This window comes from Oryza sativa, chromosome 9 (genome assembly GCF_034140825.1).
Source record: "Oryza sativa Japonica Group chromosome 9, ASM3414082v1".
Taxonomy (NCBI): domain Eukaryota; kingdom Viridiplantae; phylum Streptophyta; class Magnoliopsida; order Poales; family Poaceae; genus Oryza; species Oryza sativa.
Window position 1 is genome coordinate 23,341,613 of NC_089043.1, and position 20,022 is coordinate 23,361,634.

General features: G+C 51.2%; 4 protein-coding genes, 2 long non-coding RNA genes and 1 other non-coding gene across 7 annotated transcripts; 2 read left to right on the forward strand and 5 right to left on the reverse strand.

Annotated features, from left to right (window-relative positions):
- Positions 1-798: 798 nt before the first annotated feature.
- LOC136351926 (uncharacterized) lies at positions 799-2,585 on the reverse strand. The gene is made up of 2 exons (XR_010735217.1): positions 2,247-2,585; positions 799-1,031 (listed from the first exon to the last, which is right to left on the reverse strand). It is a non-coding gene; the product is annotated as an uncharacterized lncRNA (long non-coding RNA).
- Positions 2,586-4,588: 2,003 nt separating this feature from the next.
- Positions 4,589-6,569, reverse strand: LOC9268976 (chromatin modification-related protein EAF7). The gene is made up of 2 exons (XM_015756882.3): positions 6,012-6,569; positions 4,589-5,504 (listed from the first exon to the last, which is right to left on the reverse strand). The coding sequence occupies exon 2, from the start codon at positions 5,448-5,450 to the stop codon at positions 4,908-4,910; it is 543 nt and encodes a 180-aa protein (XP_015612368.1). The 5' UTR covers positions 5,451-5,504; positions 6,012-6,569; the 3' UTR covers positions 4,589-4,907.
- A 3,700-nt stretch (positions 6,570-10,269) lies between these two features.
- On the reverse strand, positions 10,270-11,844 carry LOC107278071 (polygalacturonase inhibitor 1-like). Its single transcript, XM_015756881.3, has one exon. It carries the CDS (start codon positions 11,468-11,470, stop codon positions 10,442-10,444), a length of 1,029 nt encoding a protein of 342 aa, XP_015612367.1. The 5' UTR covers positions 11,471-11,844; the 3' UTR covers positions 10,270-10,441.
- Positions 11,845-11,847: 3 nt separating this feature from the next.
- LOC136351756 (uncharacterized) lies at positions 11,848-14,619 on the forward strand. Its single transcript, XR_010734894.1, has 2 exons — positions 11,848-12,143; positions 12,441-14,619. It is a non-coding gene; the product is annotated as an uncharacterized lncRNA (long non-coding RNA).
- On the forward strand, positions 12,952-13,024 carry TRNAF-GAA (transfer RNA phenylalanine (anticodon GAA)). Its single transcript has one exon. It is a non-coding gene; the product is annotated as a tRNA-Phe (tRNA).
- Positions 13,854-16,917, reverse strand: LOC9269664 (uncharacterized). Its single transcript, XM_015756880.3, has 3 exons — positions 16,360-16,917; positions 15,702-16,182; positions 13,854-15,140 (listed from the first exon to the last, which is right to left on the reverse strand). Exons 1-3 carry the CDS (start codon positions 16,758-16,760, stop codon positions 14,079-14,081), a joined length of 1,944 nt encoding a protein of 647 aa, XP_015612366.1. The 5' UTR covers positions 16,761-16,917; the 3' UTR covers positions 13,854-14,078.
- Positions 16,918-17,973: 1,056 nt separating this feature from the next.
- On the reverse strand, positions 17,974-19,600 carry LOC9271668 (uncharacterized). Its single transcript, XM_015795731.3, has one exon. It carries the CDS (start codon positions 19,376-19,378, stop codon positions 18,275-18,277), a length of 1,104 nt encoding a protein of 367 aa, XP_015651217.1. The 5' UTR covers positions 19,379-19,600; the 3' UTR covers positions 17,974-18,274.
- Between the last annotated feature and the right edge of the window lie 422 nt (positions 19,601-20,022).

Genomic DNA, 20,022 nt, shown 5'->3' on the forward strand with positions numbered 1-20,022 from the left:
TCGTTTCTGACTACTCAGGTCGTCCATCTGCCACATAGGCTGATTCTGGTTACGATTCCCACACCACAACAACTTTTCACAAAGCACAGGCAAACAAATCTACGCAACGGGAACCACCTCACATCCGCCCATGACCGTGGGCACGGCTGTTCGAACAGTTAGTTAACCTCTGCAGAGGGGTACACTTTACCCACAAGACACGAACTTACTCCAGACACTGGCCGGTGTCAGAGGTTCGCGACAAAGCCTTTCCCAAGCCAACCCAGGGTTACCTCATGCCATATAGAAGGATCAAATCCTCACGTAAGCATAGGCCATTTTAGGCATTCACAAATCAACTCCAACCACCTTGATCGGTAAGTGAGCAAGCTTCTCGTCCTTGCCTTACCAGGAACCCGGTTTGTCCGACCTCGCCCCGGCGTTCCCAACTATTGGCATGCGAGGTTTCCCTGAACCGACTAGTTACCTAGCCAGGGTGTCCCATTCCACCTTGTGGTTGCACTTTGATTATGTTTGATGAGTTTCCCACAGGAATCGGTCCTTATATGCGAATACGGGACAGTGCCACATAGGCACAACCCCCGCATCGTGAGTTTTCACAATTCATTTTATTTTCAAACACACCGACACCACATGTCGGGTTTTGAAGGCTTCACAAACCCATTTCCCAAGTTTTCGACAAACAACGGTGTATGTGGGATATTTGGTATACGCGCTCAGAGAGCACGAATACCGAGGTACCACAAGGGTGGAGCGACAAGGAATCAGGGTGGTACAACCTACAGGAATTAGTGCGACTACTGGGTAGGTCCGTCGGTTTGGCATGCAAACCGAGGCCAAGCAAGTTAAACGTGAGTGATTCTAATGATGCAAGTTGCAAACAAAATAATAATGACTTTCCAATTATAGGAGCAATTGATCAAAGGGTGACTTGCCTTGCTCAAGGTCTTCACGAAGCTTCACGAATCTTCGAGAAAACCCGCGATCGACGAAAATCCGATAACCGCCACTATACGCAAACAATCGAAAACCTAAACAAAGGACCAAAAGAAAGATCCTATTTAGACTAATTAGTAGTGCCATTAAATAGATCTCAATTTCACGGAATTACTGGAAGTGAAACGGAGTCAATCGGACGAGCGGTTGGGGAGATATGAATTTTGGAAGTTTAATTGGAGTTTCTGGAATAGGAGAAATGGTTTATGGAATTTATAGAAATAATATTCTCAAGAATATTATTGACAGTCACTGTCATGCGGGACCAAAGGAAATGTTTTATGGAATTTTGGAATAGGGAATTGATTTATGGGACAAAGGAAAAAGGATTTATCAAATCCCTGGAAAAAGAAAAGGATGGAGGGATGTTAATTGGACTTGGGCCGAGCGAAGGGGCGCGGCCCGAAGAGATGCGCGGGCGCGGCCGAGGCGAGCGGGCCGGCGCGTGGGAGGGAGGCGGCCCAAGGCCGAACGAGGCGCGGCCCACGCGACGCAAGCCGATGGACGCGGTCCACCGAGTCGGGCGCAAGGCGGGACCCACAAGGCGATGACACGGCTCACGCGAGCGGGGTGCACGCAAGGCGGCGCGTTGGATCGGTGGACCGGGAGACCTTTGACCGGTCTCCGCGGGGCCGGGCAGGTAGATGTGGCGTCCTCGTGGACAGCCACGTTGGCACGGCGAGAGAGGAGGCCGGGCGGCCAATCCGACGGCTCACGGCGTGTGGCGAGTTCCGGCGAGCGGCGGCGAACCGGAGTGGGCGGCGGGCACCGGAAGTGAGAGGGGGTCAAGGTGGGATGATTCAACGGTGCGGATGAGGGAGAGGCGGCGACACGGCGGCTGACGACGGCGGCCGTGCGGCGGCGGGATGGGTGGCACGGCGCGGCCGCAGTCAGCGAGGCGGGCGGCCGCGGTGGCGCGCCGGGGAGGTTCAAGAGGACACGGGGTGGGTCACGGCGCAAGGAATCGGCGAGAGAAGGGCCGACGGCGGCAGATTGCGGCGGCGGCCTTCGCCGGCGGAGAGAAGGGGAAAATCTCGCCGGGGCAACGGGAGTCCAATTCACCGGGGAAGGAGCTTCTACACGGCTCCGGGAACTCGTTTCAAGCCACGGGCGGCGACGAGCTAGCCTAGGGAGTCATGGCGACAGCGAGCGACCTCCGGGGCAGAGCAAGAGCGCGTGGCGAGCTATGGCGAGCGGCGGCGGGCGCGGCGCATCGCGCGGCAGGAGGAGTATTATGGTGGGGATCTCACCAACGAAGAGGAAGCAGCGTTGGCGTCGCGGTCGGTGTCGCGGCGAGGTGGTCGCGACGCCGAGACGGCACGGCACCGAGAGGGCGCGGCCGGGGAAGAAGGGAGGGAGAGGTGGTGCCCGGAGCTCCTCGTCACGCGTCCACGCACGCACCGGCTCCTCCGGTGCTCGGCAACGGACGGCAACGGCGAGAGCGGGACGAGCAGCAACAAGGCGGCGACGGTGGTTCGGCGGCAATGGCGCGGTGGGTGTGAGGACTGAGGCGAGTGAAAACGAGAGAGGAAGGGGATAGGGGTGGCTTGGTTTTATAGCGGAGGCGAGGTCGGTTTGGGGAGGGGAGAACTGACCTTGGCGGTCAAGTGCTCGGCTGGCGGTAGCGGCGGTTTCGTGGGCGGTGCGAAAGCGGCGACGGTGTGGATGTGTTGAGCGGCGAAGGCGGTGGATCGAGCAGCGGAAATCGAACCGCTGGAGCGCGGGCTGGCGCGGTCAAGGAGATGAGGCGGGTGGCGCGAGCGGTCAAGCGGCGCAGAGGTGGTGACGCCGGCAGTGGTCGGGAAAGGGAAAAAGAAAGGGAAAAGGGGGCTTGGTCCCTTGCCATAATGAGGAGAGGGAGAGTGAGGAGGAGGAGGAGAGGGAGAGCAGCTGCTTCTCCCACTCTTGGACGGGTGCGGCGTGGAGTGGCGGGGGCCAAGGATGACGTCGACGATGACGGCGGCGGTCGGTTTGGCATGGAGCGGGGGCAAGGCGGCAGCGCATGGCGTCGGCGGCGACCGGCCGGTCGGCCACCTCGCGAGGCGCGCGCGGGAATGGGCGAAGGCGGTGGAGGTTTTGGGCGGCGACGGCGGGAAATCGGCTAAGCAGCGGTGCATAGCGCGGCGAGAGGGGAGAGAGAAAGGAAGCAGAGAGAGAGCGAGGAAAGATAGAGGTAGAAGAGAGGCGATGCCTCTCTCTCTCGGCGCGTGCAGCGCACGTGCGGGGGGGGGGAGGAGATGATGGGCTGGGAGGGGAAATGGGCCGGGGGAGGAAAATCGGTCCATCCAAAAATACAGGGAGGTAAAGTAGACTTTTACAGAGAAAACTGATTTGGATAGAATTGGAGAGATTTAGGGTTTGGATTCGAATTCTATTTTGATATTCGAACTCGAGGGTTTAGGGATGTATCAAGGGAAACTCAAGGAGAAGTCATGGAAAGGATTCAAAAGGAATACTTGGGTATTTGTTCTCGGGAACATAGGGTGGAGTCAAAGAAAGGATTCGAGGCGGGATTTGAATAATTCTGGATTCGTAGAAGTTGGCGAGGATTTCAAAGGAAGGATTTGAATTTCAGAATTTGATTTCAGAGACTCGAATCGGAAAAGGAATTTTCGAGGTGGAGGATTTTGATTCCGATGAGAGGGAACAACGGGATTAAATTGAGATCCCTGGCACAATTTAGACTCTCACACAAAGAACGGAAATTTTCGCAATTAGGATTTTGCCGAGTTAGTTTTTAATGACTCACGAAAAGCGGAGCGTTACACGCGAGCAGGTGCCGCCGCCGGCTCCACCGCCGCAACCGCCGCCGTCGGCGCCAGCGAGATCTCACGCGCCATGCCCACGGTGAGAGAACTGTGAGTGGGGGACTCGGATAAGCACAAGAAACGTTGTGTCTCTGTTGAGAGCGGGACTCGGATAAGCTCGTGATGATTTCTGGTGATTCCTAGAAAATCTGTCCCGTCCCGACCGTGCCCAAACGGGATACCGGTGTTTAGCATTTCCGAAATTAATTGATACTTCCTCCGTCCTATAATATAGTAACGATTTTGCTATATATTTGTCGACAAATTTTTCCCCAAAAATTTGACAGATGTAATTATAGGACAATCGTAATGTAATTACACTGTAACTTACATGTAATTACACTGTAACTATAGTGTAACTTGTATTTAACTTTCAAAAATCTCTCCGTAACATGTTATTTCGGTAAAATGGAGATCGTGGGAACAAATTCTTTCACACATGTGTGTGCTATGATTTGTTTTCTTCCTCACCAAAATAAATCTTGTAATAGATCTAACGATTCAAAATTATGTGAAACTTACATATATGTTACACTGTAGTTACGTGTAAGTTACAGTGTAATTACATATAAGTTACAGTGTAATTACACTACGATTGTACTATAATTACATCTGTCAAATTTTTGGGGAAAAATTTGTCGACAAATATATAGGTAGTCCCTATAGTAATCTAATACCGGATAAGACACTTTATAGTACAATGAATTTGAACATGCTTCTTGTCTAGATTCGTTGTATTATAAAATGTCACATCCGGTAATAGGTTGCTATATTATACTAGGACGGAGGGAGTACACTAGTACTTACCATTTAATATAGTATTGTCTGACATCAAAGTCTCTTTAATTCATACTGTCAAAAAATCTTAAACACTAGGACTAAGCTACTGAATTTTAGGCTAAACCGCTAGTAAACAAACTAGGTGCTATAATATATATAACTACCTACTGCCATTAGGCAGCTTATCATTCGCACACATTCTCACAAGCCATACATACATAGTACTAGCATGTTGGTGTGCGCTAATGCAGAGATGTCACCATGGACAACTTCATCTACATGTAACAAATGGTGATCACCGATCAAAGATTTCAGAAACTTCCATCACTTGCACCCCACTCCGGCCTCGGCGGCTCTCCGCGGCGTGGAGTTCTTCCGCCGGCTCCCGTGTTGCCGGAACCCGTTCTGCTGCCGCGACGACGACGGCTCGCCGCCGTCCTTCCTCCGGCGCCGCTCAATGGCGGAGGCGCTGTTGCTGTTGCTGTTGTCGGAGCCGCGCTTCAGCTGCCGCCGCCTCTTCCTCCCCGGGTTCTGAGCTGCGGCCTTGGACGACCCCGCCTTGCTGGCTTGTGGCGCCGCCGCCGCCGCCGCCGTCGTCTTCGCGGCGTCGTCGTCGATCTTGGCGATGTCGTCGTGTTCTTCCTCCTCCTCCTCCTCCTCGGTCTTGGCGACGCTGTCGTCGTCTTCGTCCTCGTCGTCGCCGGCGGCGTGGTCGTCCTTGAGGTGGTGATGCTTCTGTTGTTGTGGCCTTCCCCTCCTCTTGTACGCCGGGATCACCTCCTCGCCGCCGCCGCCGCTGCTGCTGCCATCGTCGGCTTTCGCAGCTTCGGTGGATTTCCTGCCTTTCCCACCCCTCGGCCTTCCCATCCAGGCGAACCAAACAAACAGGGGATGAGGTGGTGGTGATGTTTAAGTTGGTAACTGCAAAATAATATGATAAACAAATCGAAGTTAGGATATATTTTTTCTCTCTCTACTTATCTGTAATATGTGTGCTGCTAGTTTCAACTAGTCACAACTCACAAACTCAAATAGCTGACTAGATTTGCATCTATGCTCGTGTGAAAGAATACGAAGAACTGATTCTTACAGCTAAAAGCTGCAAGCCTATAAGCATCACATGTTTGAGGCTTGTGGGGTGAAAGATTTGAGCCAGTTATTATTACAGTGGGAAAAGAAGTTTGTTTGATGGATACAAAAGGAGAACCAACCACAGAAATACTATTGGAAGTTTGGAACAACCTAACACAAAGGCAAGAACCATGTGAACAGACTCATTCATGTCCTGTAATCTTCTATCCACTGTCTAGAACTTCAATCCAAAGTCATAACTACCTCAAGAGCATGAGCATCCCGAGTACTAACTAGGTAAGTAGAGATTGGAAATCAGAAGAACGATCAAGAACAAGAACAAAAATATGTACTGACCTGTTATGATGTCTGGCAATCCGAAAACTTCCCTCGACAAGCCTTTTCCTCCGGGATTAATAAGAGGGTTTCAGTTTGCAGCAAAGAGATCTTCAGAGACTAGCTAGCTGAGCTATTCTACGATTGCTATCAGGCAAGAACCACCAACCAGGACATGAACAAGAGAGAGAGAAAGAACAGAGGGGATTCAGATATCAAGAAGAAGGCGGCGAGATCGAGTCGAGAGCTTGAGATCGTGCACAAGACTACACGAGTTTGTGCACACAGAAAAGAGAGGAACCAAGAGACAGCAGGAAGAAGAACTGGCTACACCATTTCTGCAGATAGAGAGAGAGAGAGAGAGAGACTGTAAAGAGATAGGAGAAGTAGAAAAGATGGAGATGGGAGTTTGCTTGCTTGCTTGGTTTGGCTGCCGGTGGTAACAACGTGCAGCAGGAATGTACGGCCCTCAGGTACAGCAATAGCACAGTGAAAGCATTTCTGATGCTCGCTTACTTTCTTTCTTTCTTTTTTTTTTGGGAGTGGAATCTCTGTTTCAGGTTTTTTCCTGTTACAACCAGGATGAAATTCGTAGAGCTCCAGTGTCTGGCCCTATTAAACTATTGATGATTTACTGCGAGATGTAATAAGAGTACAAGTGTGTGTACAATGGCGAGTTCTAACTTATACAGACACAGAAATTATGAAATGCACCCCCTGGCTCAGTACATATGTACACTGCTGATACACCTGCTGGTTTCTTGTTTGGTGAAAGGGCGAGATCGATGAAACGGTGAAGAAACAGTAGCTAACCCTGGCATCTTAATTTGGTGGTACTAGGGATGAAAACGGTCAGAAACGATCGGAAAACAGCCTCAACCATTTCCGTAACCATATTTTTTCTCGGAAACGAAATCGGAAACGGTAAAGTCAGAAACGAAAACGATATCGGAAATATCGGAAAACCGGAAACGGAACAATACGGACGGAAACATGTCGGTACAGATCGGAAACCGGTAACAAATACGGAAACATTAAACTATAAAAACATATATTTAACTTTACATAAGTATGTTATATATATACATAAATTCAAGCTTATACTATATAAATTATAAATTAACTTCATTTTAGCCATGTACAAAAGTTAGAGATTTTATTGAAGAGTCATTCAATCTATAAGCTATGGGTCAAGTATAGACATGTCCTATAATATCGACATATTTAGAATACGGTAATTACCATATTATAAGAAACGATAATTTCCGCGAGAATACGGTAAATACGGAAACGATCGGTATAACAGCAAAACCATTTTCATTTTCATTTCCATATTTTTTACCATTTTCATTTTTGTTTCGGTCGATTACCATTTCTATATAGCTCGGCCGGTAGAAAGTCGAAAACCAACGTCGGTCGGCCGGTAATTACCGTTACCGTTTTCACCCCTAGGTGGTACACACCCACCAAATGCATGTGCCGTAAGAAGCCAGTTACCATCTCTGCCCGATGGACGAATCGAATCGGTGATGGTTTCGAGCAATACCTGGTGCTGCTACAAAACCGGGTTTATTGCATGTATCACAGACCTGTGGGCCACCTTGTGCAGCCACACAGAAACACCAGTGTACTGTGTAATAATGCACTGGTGCAGGTACACTGGCTGTTTGCAAATTGCATGTAGTGGAACTTATGCTAATTATGGGCCACTTTTTTGGCTATTTCTTGGTGATTTTCTCTGTGAATGATGTACAGATGTGCAGTGCAGTGATACGGTGTGGTTAGTTGATGGTCCTGCCTGTCACGGAAGATGAAAATATCAACGGAACGAACCACTTCTCTCCAACACCCGACCAAACGCGATTCCCTCTCGCATGCGAGTCAAAGAAAAAAAAAAACGTTCTCTTTTGGAGAGAAAAAGGGAAGCGGCCGGCAGGCAGCAGCAGCAGCGAAGGCGCGCACCGCACCAACGACGCATCATGCGATGCTGCTGCTGGTGCTGGTGGTGGTGCGACGGTCGCGTCCGGCGCACGGAAAGACGCCGCCGGTGGGCGGTGGCTTCCTCCTCACTCACTCGCTGCGCTGCCGAGCCCATGCCGCGGCAGCAGCAGATGCACTCATTCATTTACGCCGCTGCCTGCCTGCCTGCCATCGTGACATGCCAATTGAAACATGCTGCAGCGAGAGGTACAGGGGCAGCAGCAGCAGCTTCAGCTTCAGCTCGTGTGGGTGTGGGTGTGGGCGGCGCTGGCTGCTGTGACGTGCTTTCCCTTTCTCGCCTCCGTTAGGAACGATCGGCAGATAAACGATGAATAACAACAGATTAATCACATAAGATACGAGATTTAACATGAAAAACCATTCTAAGATAGGAAAGAGAGAGCCATGGATACCAGCCAGCAAATCTTCACTATATCAGATGAGATTACAACGTTGAACGGCGACTTACAATATATATATATATATATAAAGGTAAAACCTCTAAAAGTATGACGATACATACTGCCGTGTGAAAATGAATTTGGATCCTGACTCAACAGCCTCGCAGAAGATATCGAGAACGTACGTACGAGTCTACGTAGGTACAGCGACCGAGCGAGCGCGAGTGGCGAGCAAAGCAGGCAAGCGGCAGCGTTGGTGGTGTTGGTGGTGGTGGTGTGTCTGCCTGCCTGCCGCGTCTGCTGGCGCCGGGCCGGCCGACAGCCTCGTGCCAACGCCTGCAGACGCGCTCGTCGCGCGATCGCCGATTCGCTTTCCCGGTTTCAAACCAACCATCATACGCGCGCGCGCGCGTACGTACGCGTACGTGAAGTGGTGTGGGTTTGCTGCTGCTGCTGCTGCGGCAGCGCGTGGCCGCGCGCGCCCGTGTTCGAACAGTGGAGGAGGAGGGGAGGGCTCCAATGATCTGTCAGTTTGGTCGGCACGACGACAGTGGGGAGAGGAGGGGAAATCACGGAGGAGCTAGCTAATCTCTCGTCTCGTTTCTTTTGCAGTCGTCGTCGTCACGGTCACATGCGGATGCAGGGGGGGGGGGGGGGGGGTGAAGTGAAAGGAAGGACAGGATCACAGGAATTTACTGGGGGATGATTCATGAAGCCCATGAGGAGGGTCCGACAAAGCTGAAAGGGCATTGGGCTTCCGGCCTACAATGTCCCCATGGGCCTACATGTAGGGGAACCACGTTCCTTTTCATTTTTATGGTATACTCCTATCTTTTAAACACAGTTTTTTTTGGCAAAATTTTATAAACTATCACAATTATCACTCTAGTTTGAATTTTTTTTCTTTGAAGCAGATCTCTTGTGTTTAGGCGATCCATGAAGAGTAGCCAGAGAAATACTTCAAGTTTTGCAGTACATTTACTCTTTCAGATGTGTGTCATTGGTATTTCTGGCTGTAGATGAGCGAAGAGGAGGGAACGGACCTTCTTTGATATTTTTTTCGTATTGCTCCAATTGTATACCCATTGATCGTGATTGCTGGTTAGAGAGGTGTTCGGTATGATGCAATGTAACTCAGACCACTAATGTGCAGCATGAGTTGAGAGAGGGAGGTGAAAGAGCTCAGATATGTCGTGTGAGTTAAAGAGTGCAGACATGTCGTCTTCTTTTGCAAAATAGAATAAGATTTGAAATTGATCTTGTGGAATATGTCCATGCCATTTGTTTTTCCAAAGTGTATCTTTTACAAGCAAGAGGCTAAAACCTATAATTATGTGATAAGGGAGATACTCAATCTATAGTTTCGTGAGATAAGTTTGTTTTGTGATAGATTTGTGCAAAATACATGTAATTTTATGAAATTTATTCTTTTTATGATTACATTTGAAAGTTTCTTTTAAAAGAATTTATGGTAGCTTTATAAGATAGTCGCATAGTTTTTGAGAGAGACCAAAAGGGAGATATTTAACTATTTATCACTCCTACAAGTGGCAATTAATAATTTGTCACTGGATTCACATGTTATAGGCATATAGGAACCCACATTTCATAAACTATGAATGGCAAATTCTTAATTGCCAGTTTGCCACATCTTAAAAGTGGTAAAAAGTTAAATGCCCCACCGAAAGAGCCTCCGCGTTGGGGTGAGTCTACTATGTAAGTATTCGCGGACGACGAACGGTTTCAACAGCCACGTTTGGGCTTTCCTATCCTAATTGATCATTCCAAAAAGGGACATTTAACTTCTTGCCGCTTTTAAGATGTAGCAATTAATTATTTGTCACTCACTGTCTATGATATGTGAGCCCTCATGTGTCTATGACATGTGGATCCAGTGGTAAATAATTTAGCACCAAGTGGCAAATAGTTAATTATTCTTCCAAAAGCACAGAAACAAAAGCAGTCGACAAGTTCAGATATAACAACAGCCAGTCAGCAATGGACGTACAATGCCTGTCACACTGTGTAGATCGAGCTCTACCATCTCTCTGACTCTCTACTCTCTAAACTCTACAGGCCGCCGTCGCAGCAGGGAGGCAGCGGGGCACCACACAGGCACCTGTTGCGAGCGTAGCAATCCGCACCGTGCGCCGCCATGAACCTCCCCGCCGGAATCTCGCCGCAGAGCTCGTTGTCGCTGACGTTGAGGTGCTCCAGCCTGACGTCCATCAGCGACTTGGCCACCTTCCCGGTGATCCGGTTGTGGCTGAGGTCGAGGTACCTGAGGTGGTGCGGGAACCTCACCCCGGTCATGTCGAACGCCAGCTCGTTCCACGACAGGTCGATCTTGGCCGCCGGCGCCGCGATCCCGAACAGGTGCGGCGACGGGTCGCCGGTGAGGCGGTTGTGCGAGAGGTCGACGGTGTCCACGTCGCCGTAGCAGCGCGGTATCTCGCCGGTGAGCTGGTTGTGGGAGAGGATCAAGAACCTGAAGCTGCCGTGCACCAGCCCCGGCGGGATGGCGCCGGTGAGGAAGTTGCCGCTGAGGTCGAGGTACCGGAGGTTGGGGTGGTCGCCGGCGAGGGACGGCGGGATCGGCCCGGCGAGCCTGCTGTCGGCGATGACGAGGGTACGGAGGTTGGTGGCGCCGGCGAGGTAGGACGCCGGCACCGGGCCGGAGATGGAGGTGCCGGTGATGTCGAGGTCCTCGAGCAGCGAGAGGTTGGCGAAGGAGGGCGGGATGGGCCCCGACATGCCCCGGACGGACGCGATCTGGAGGACGGCGAGCCCCGTCAGCTCGCCGAGCGCCGGCGGCACGGGCGCGGCGACGCCGGCGAGGGAGAAGAGCGCCAGCCCGGTGACGCGGCCGGGCTCGCCGGAGCAGAACACGGCGGGCTCCCACGCGCAGCAGTTGGTCGACGGCCGCCACGACGACAGCCTGACGGGGTCGCCCAGCTGCGCCTTCACCCTCAGCAGCGCGGCGCGGTCGTCGCCGTTGCACTCCACCGCCGACGAGACGGCGGTGCAGGCGGACAGGACGACGACGACGAGGCAGAGCAGTGGAATCCACGACGAGGCTACTACTGTTGCATTGGCCATTTTCTTGGGTTTTTAGGGTTTTTTTTGGCAGCAATGCAAGCTACTGTGATGATCTGCACTGAACTTGACCACCTGCATATATCTATAGAAATCGCCATGAAATTCGTGTGCTAGCTTCTGCATCAGATTCTCGTTTATTCACTTCATGTAAAGGACGTTCTTGTGTTCTGCATTCAACATGCATGTGTTAGCAGCAATAAAACCGCTCAAATCCGTGCAGGATTCTGCAGAGATTGCCTCAACATGTGCCTCAAGGTACACAAACCAGAATTCAGTTAGCGATCAGTTACTGCCATCCAGAGATCAATTGGATTCATCAGATAATAAGCAGTGCAAGAACAAAATTCTTTTCTCAATAAGATACAGATTTTGGTGGTGTTTAAAACTTATGTAGGTGAGATGAAGATGAAGATTAAGTGTTATACACAAAATGAGGTGGATCTCACCCAATCCAAATGTGGGTGAGATCGAAAAGGCCAAGAAACTTTCGCAAGTGAGTTGGCTTGTCTGTTGTTATGCAGTTTTCTACAGAATTATGTATGATGGAGAAAAGCTCCTTATAGATATCCTTCGTCTGAGAGTTGTGAGGTCAAATGGTTGTCCTTGTAGGACCAGGAGCAGTCATTACTCGATGCTATAGCCAGACTTGACGATGCATCAGATAGTGAAAGTGGTAAGTTACTGGCAGACTCTACTTGCACTGTTAACAGTATCTTTGAAGGGTGATGAGTATTAGCCACATTAGTATATTTGGTTTTATAATGCACAACCAAATAATTAGAAAGAGTGAAACCTGGAACTTCAAATTCTGCCCAAACATTGAGAAATTTTGGATGTGACTCAGTATGTTTTGATCGAAAATTTGTCAGTCTTTCGTAGTACTGGCCACCCACTTGTGTCGTCCTTGTCTGATGCCTCAAATTTGTTACAGCTATCAACTATTATTCTAACTAGTCATTGTATATGACAGAAGATATGGCTGTCGGGGCCCAAATGGTTTCTGCTGGTGATCACATGGGCAGGAACGGCGTTGCTTGTTGGTAACAACTGGCAAAGTGTTGGATTTTGAAGATTGTGTTTGTGAAGCGCCTGTGTAGATCACCGGTCAAAGGAAAATCATCGATGGGGCATTGGCAATTTGGCATGCCAAAAGTGGATGTACTGAACATGTCCCTGATAGGGCCTCTTCTTTAGGCTGCGAAAAGTTCAGGTCACAAGGCGCAGAGCGCTTTTCCTTCGGTGATAACGGTGGCTGTATTTGCCCCCTAACAGACTTGAAGGAACTCTAATCTGACTATTAACATTCCAAAACTGTTAAACCCTTTGCCACCATCTCCAATCTTCTTGTCTCTCTAGTGCAGGATTTGTAAACTCCACCTGAATGCAACGTGAAAACGAAGACTGTATCTTGCTTTCCAGTGATCAGGTTGTGATAGGTAAACAACTATAGAGACCATATTTAATGCTTAGGGCACATGAATGCGGGGATAGCTCAGTTGGGAGAGCGTCAGACTGAAGATCTGAAGGTCGCGTGTTCGATCCACGCTCACCGCATTTAACTTTCTTTTCCTTTTCAGCATTGCATTTTTTTTCTTTCTTTTCCTTTTCAGCATTGCATTTTCTTTTCTGCATTGTGCATAGAACTTTCTTTTCCTTTTCAGCGTTGCATTTTTTTTTCTGAATTGTGTTCTTTGAATGCACCATTTATTTTTTTTTCCTTCTCTTTTCCTCTCATCTTGATTTCAACGTTGCATTTTTTTTAACTGCATTCATTCAATGCACCATTTTGTGTTTTTCCTTCTCTCATTTAAAGAAGGATAACGAATTGCATTCTCAAGGTGTGAATATATTCTCCTTTATAAGATAACTAAAAATTATCTTCCAGTAATAAATAAAAAAAGTAGGTCGACTTTCACACCAACAAAACCGTTAGCCTACTCCCATCCCTGCGTGGGCGCAGTTGTCCCCGATCCCCTCCCGCGAACAGTAACACCTTCGGAGAGCGGGCACGCCTAACTTGTGGAGAGCTGAGAAGCATGGGGTTATGGATTTCAATTTTAAATTTCTTCATAGGGTAACTGTTGGAGCCGATCTTTAAAAAAATTTCTAAAATTTAGCACCTTGAGATTGATGGAGTGGGAGGGAGCAACCATGACTAAACTCGTAGAGAGCGAGAAATATGAATGTGGTTGTGGATTTCAATTTTGGGCATACGGAACTGTTGAAGCCGATTTGTTTTTCTTTCAAAAAAAAAACCCAAAATTTTGAGATTGAGAAGGGAATAAACCAAACGATGTGAGAGTGAGACCCTGGTGATGGGTAACGATCAATTCAAACCATCAATTTGTAAGTGATCAATGGTGTTGCTTCAAACACATGGTGATGGGGAACGACAAATTCAAACAGCAATTTGCAAGTGATCAATGGTGTTGCTACAAAGACAGACGATCAGTTAGTCGACTACGGAATGCAATACATTAGCCTCCAAATGCTGCAGACGCAAAACTACGTAATTTACTCATACCTTGAACTATCCACCTTTGCTACTTGCTACAGGTCACATCTGTTCTACTAGCTTACACTACACTGCCCCCAAATTGGCAAATTTCTACCTCCTCCCACCCCGCTTCGCCGCCGTCGCCGTCGCCGCCGTCTTCTCCGACCGGTTCACCTTGGCCCTCTTCGACGGCGGCGGCGTCGTTGCGGCGGCGGCACCTCGCTTCGACGGTGGCCGCCCCACGCTTCTCTTCGGCGTGGCGCTCTTGCCGCCCTTCTTGGAGCCGCCGCGGCCGGCATCCTTCCTGCCGGGCCCCTTACGCGTCTTCTGCGGCTGCTCCGGCGACGTCGCCGCCGCAGCACGCTTCCGTGTCCCCATTGGTGAGCCTTTCTTCTTCTTCTTCGACGGCGACGAGCCCTGGTTTAGCCGTTTGAGGAAGTCCACGGCGTTCCGCTTCTTGGCGGGCGTGGCTGCGTCGGCGGCGATCTTCTTGTCGGGCTTCTTGCTTCCGTCGGTCGCTGCCTCCGTCGCTTCCGAGAGCTTGGCCATTTTCCGGCCACCGACGCTGGCCGAGTTCTTGCCGGGGCCGCGGCCTTTCTTCGTCCTCAACCCCCACGCCTTGTCCTTGCTCGCTGACGCCGACACGGAGACCTTCTTCTCGCCGTCGTCGCTCCCCTCCCCTTCCTCGGCGGCCTCACCCTTCTCCGCGCTCTCCTCCTTCTTCGCCGCCGCCGCGGCCTTCGCGATGGAGCTCCGCTTCCGGCAAACGATGAGCGGCTTCCCTCCCTTCTCGATCAGCGACCCGACGATGCCAGCGCCGCCGCCGCCGCCGCCGACGGAGACGACGCCCTCAGCTCTCCGCGTATCCTCAGCCGGAGGGGACCCGGCCGCCGCCGCCACCGCGGCGGCGGCGGCGGTGCCAGGCTCCTGCTTCGGCTCGCGGAGGCGGAGCGACGCGGACACAAGCGCGCGGGCCTCCGCGGCGGCGCCGCGCTCCGGCCCGGCGCGCGGGAAGAAGACGAGCGCGTTGGCGCAGAGCAGCAGGAGGTCGCGGTAGAACTCGGCGGCGGCGGCGCCGCCGCCGCCGCCACCGGCCGGCGACGCGTCCAGCCTCCGCCGCACCATCTCGATGTCCACGTGGCGCCTGATCGCGCCACGGTACGCGTCGCTCTCCTGCAAGTGGATTTTAAAAAAAATGAAAAAAAAGAAAAAGAAAAAGGAAAAAAAAAGGAGAAAATATCTGTGGGGGCATCTGGCTGGAAGGCACCCCACCCGCCCAACTGATTGCTACGCTGCACCCAACCAACCACGCAGAATGATTCAAACCAAAAATCGAACAAAAAACTAGGAACTTTCAAATTCACCATGAGCTAATCCGATTTGAAACTTTCGCGTTCGTTCGAAGGACACAAAAAATATGAGGTGTGCACATGCGTCTCACCTACCTACCACACAACAAACCAACCCGAATTCATAAGCAAGCGATGACGCACACGAATTTTTCTGGTCACGTAATTCGGATTAGTGCTAGTGCTATGTCATCATGCCACATGCGTGGCCCTAATCTAATCCATAATAATCTAGAGGACCCCCGTTAATTACGGATGGGTCCCACCCTCTGACATATCGTTTGAAATTCCCCTCTTTACCCCTCCCCTAACTTTTGACCGGCGGCGGTAAAAAACAAAGGGTAAAAAGGGTAAATTGTAAATGAGCGGTAAAATTCATTTTTACCTGGCTTTCGTGCAGCCGCTCGAGCAGGGGACCGAACCTGGCGGCGAACGTGTCGAGCAGCGCGGCGAGCGGCTGCGACGACGACGACGACGACGGCGACTGCGAGGGCGGCCGCAGCGCGGAGGCCTCCTCGCCGTCGGCGTCCTCGTCGGCGCCGGGCTTGTAGCGGCGGCGGCGGCGCAGGCTGGCCGAGCTCCGCAGGTCGCTGCTCTCCTTCGACGCGGCCACCGACTCGCCGGAGGCCTGCTGCTTCGCCGCCGCCGCGTCCTCGTCTTCCTCCTCCGCCTTGACGCTATGGTCACCGGCGCGCGCCGCGGGTTTCAGATCTGTGGAATTGGACTCCCTGCACGACCGGCCGGGCTCCTCGCTCGACAGCCGCTCGTCGCCGTTCGCCGTCTCCGGCTTCCCCTCGCCGCCGCCGCCGCCGTGGATGCTTTGTTCTCTCTCCTCTCTCAGCCGCTTCACTTTCGTCTGTAGCGTTCTGAGACATGAAAATAATAATAATAAAATAGTTATTTATTTATTTAATAAGAATTCAATAATTGGAGACCGAGAGATCAGCATCAGACGGCTCATGAAACGCGCGGTTTAGAGGCTTTTTGAAAGAGAATTTGGTGATTAGATTTTTTTTTTCTTCTGGTGTTTTAGTGTTTTTTACCCGATGGAGAGATCGCATCGCTCGACCTCGCGGCGGAGCTCGGCGACGCGGAGGCGGCGGAGCTCGTCCATCCACCCGTCCGCGGCGGAGGCGTCGGGGCCACCCTCCTCCGCCTCCTCGTCGTCGTCGTCCTCCTCCGCCGCCCCGCCGACGGAGAAGCGGCGGTGGAGGTGGCGGAACCGGAGGCGGCAGCTGGTGGGCGTGAGGCCCGGGCGCGCGGCGAGGGGGCTCCGCGTCTGCACCTCCATGGCGACGGAGTCCCAGCTCCCCGTGCCGTGCCTGCTCACGGCGCAGGCCAAGAGCAGCTCCTCCAACGTCCCCCAGATCTCACCTCCACCTCCTCCTCCCGCCGCCGCCGCCGCCGCCGGAGACACGTCGGGGCCGTCCGATCCGTCCGCCATGTGCTCTCGTCGTCGGCGGCTGCTTCCCCCCTTTTTCTTCTCTCTCGCTCGCGCACGCTTCTTTGTTCGATTTTTATCTCGGAGAGATGGATGGGATGGATAGATAGCCTCTGCCTCTGTGATTCGAGCGCGCGGCGGCCTCGCGCACCCAAAAGACAATTTCGCGTTTCTCAGGGGGGTGTTTTGGAGAAGGCGAGCGTGCTGTTTTCAAACTGGGGCCCACCTTCTGCCTTTCTTTTTATTGTACGATCCCCATATTGCCCCTGATTGCGCATACTATTATCCCGTACTATATATGAGACGCAAATGTCGCAACAAACCGTGTTTATTTGTTAGGCCTTGTTCCATTAATCCCTATAAGTAAGGGATTAGAGGAGATTTATTTCACATCTATTGTGGCGTGAAATTATTCTCCCTCAATCTCCTACAATCCTATTCAATCCCCTCTAAATTGAACAAGGCCTTATAGGAGAAAATTCTTGCTCTAATTCCAAACCGCAAATTTGATACGCAGTACTCTCTCTATAAAAAAAAACTCAGCATATCCAGATTTGTTGTACTATAATTCCATCCCAAAATAAACTCGTTATGTACAAATTCGTTATACTAGGATATATCTCTATATCCAATTCGTTGTAATATGTCCAATTCTAGTACGAGGTTTATTATTATTTTTTTTACAGAGGGAGTAAGTTTTTTTTAGAAAAAAATTGATTCACAGTAAACGTGTAAACGATCTAAGCAAAGTCAGACCGTGCACTTTCTTTCTTTTTTGACACGGACGGCAACAAAATGCTTGATCCTGAAGGTGCATGATCCTATAAAGTATGCCAAGAATTCATCAGGATGCGGATTAGCCCGTGAGCTGACACGTGGGATCTGAATAATTTTGGCCCGGATTATCGGCTGCGTTGGATTGGTACGGGTGAACTGTTTGACTGGGCCTCCTTGATGATTCGCCAATGAACCTGTCCTTGCTTCCGTGCTGAACCCGTGTCTTCACTGTGCGGTTACAAGAAAAAGATTTGAACGAACAGGGCATGCCACTCGTCAGAATTCATAGTTTCAAACTAGTATTCCCTAAATTCTCAAATTCATTCATGCCGAATGCAAAAGCTGGCACTCTGTTTATCATCAATTTTTTGTTTAGGAACTTTGATCAAAGGTACAAGCACAGAGATAATGATCATATGGATTGAAATTGTAATAAGGATGATCTGGAAAACTAAAGCGTTTCATACATCTCAATGGAGCTGAAACTTCAACTAACAAAAGAGCGAGTTTATACATGGCGAATTGGAGATAAATAATACTACTAGTAGCAGTCTAGCACAAGCAACGGCCTGGAAAATAAGGCGAGATTATTACATCACCTTATGAGAATTCCATTTGCTTCCCTGGGGAAGCAAACTGCACCTACCAAATGTATTATTGAGCGCAAAATTTTAACCAAGCAGCCATGTCAAGTTGCAGTATTGCAGGGGGTTGCAATTTCAGCAAATTCTGATACTTCTTCACTTCCGGCGAGCCTCCAGTGCCTTCTTCAACTCCTCGCTCGCCTCATTCGACACCGGCTTCGGTCCACTGTCCACCATCTCCTTGCCGTTCCCGTGGCGATCTGGCTTCGCCAGGAATGGTTGTGGTGGTGGTGGTGCCAGGGACGACGGCATCCTTCGGGCGTCGCCTTTACCGGGCATTGAGGCGGCTCTATTTCCACCGATCTCGGCACGCAGGTCCTCCACGGTACGCCGCAGCATGATGCTCTCTGCATTGAGCACCTCGAGCTGCCTCTTGACGAGCGAGAACCCTTCAGTCTGAAATTCCGGCGCATCCTTCTTCTTCCCCTTGTCGGCATCGGAATGTGGAGGATTCCGCAGCGTGTGCTCAATTGTGATCTTGTTCATGACCAGCAGCGGCAACTTGTTGATGGCCAGGTTACCCGCCTTGCGGCCGTACCCGTCGTCGGCGAGGGCGGCCTTCAGCTCGGGCGGCACGCGCAGCCCCCACTGGAACCGCAGGCTCGCCTTGCTCCACAGCGGCAGCACGCTCCTGGTCGTGAGGCGCATCCCGGACAGCAGCGCGCCGACCCCGCCGCCGCTCTTCCCCGCGGCGGCCACGTTCGCGGCGAACCCGTTCCCGCTGAACGAGAACGCCCTGTGGTCGTCGCCGCCGTTGGCGAGGTCGGTCAGCTTGTGCGACGGCGGCGGCGGCGGCAGCGGCGGGGCCGGGGACGCGGACGCGGGCGGGGAGATGACGGAGTTGGCGAGCGAGAAGTCGCCGATGCGGGGCTTGAAGAGGAGGGAGAAGGCCGGCGGGCTGGAGGAGAGGAGGTTGAACTCGGCGGATATGGCGAACGGCGCGCGGGCGGGGGACCCGAGCGGGCCGAGGCCGGTACGGACGGAGAGCGCGAAGGGCTGGAGCGGGTCGTTGGGGCGGTACGAGAGGCGGAGCGCCGGGCCGGAGGCGAAGGCGGTGGAGAGGTCGAAGCGGAGATCCCGCGAGTCGCCGCCGCCGCCGGCCGAGACGCCGGTGAGGAACGGCAGCCCGAGGACGCCGACGGGCACCTTGGCGCGCACCAGCGGCCGGTCGTCGTCCCGGAACTTGATCGACGCCTTCATGGCCGGCCACCTAGGGTTAGGGTTTGGTCGATGGGGGAATTCGCCGGATTTGGTGAGGTTGCGGGAGGATAGCGGCAGTGGAGGTGGGGAATTTTGAAGTGCGGAGGTGAGGGATTTGGGGGATGGGGCGGAGGTCGTCACGCCATTTCGGAGGAGGGGGCGTCGGCGGCGGGATTGAATTGTGGGGAGGAAGCGGAAATGGAAGGGGGACGGAATTGGGTTGGATGGCTCTCTAGCTGGATGGACCGTTTTTACTCTCCTTCCTTACTCCCTTTCCTACCTGTAATAAGTTTATTTTTAGCTCCTATGTTTATTTAAAATAAATTTATTTTTAAAGCAATTATTGCTCTTTACATTTATTTAAAATAAACTTATTTTAAAGTAATTATTGTTCGTTACATTTATTTCAAAATAAATTTATTTTTAAAATAACTATTGCATTGGAGTTTAGGAAAGTATGAAGTTATTAAAATTGAAAATAGGTAAAATGAGAACATGTTGTATTGGGATTTGATAAAATTGACTGCCCAAACTACTCACTCTAGTGCAGGTTTATTATAATATAATTCGTCCGTTTCATATAAGGGTTTTTATGTTTGTTTAAGTTAAACTATTTTAAGTTTGATTAAATTTAGAAAATAACA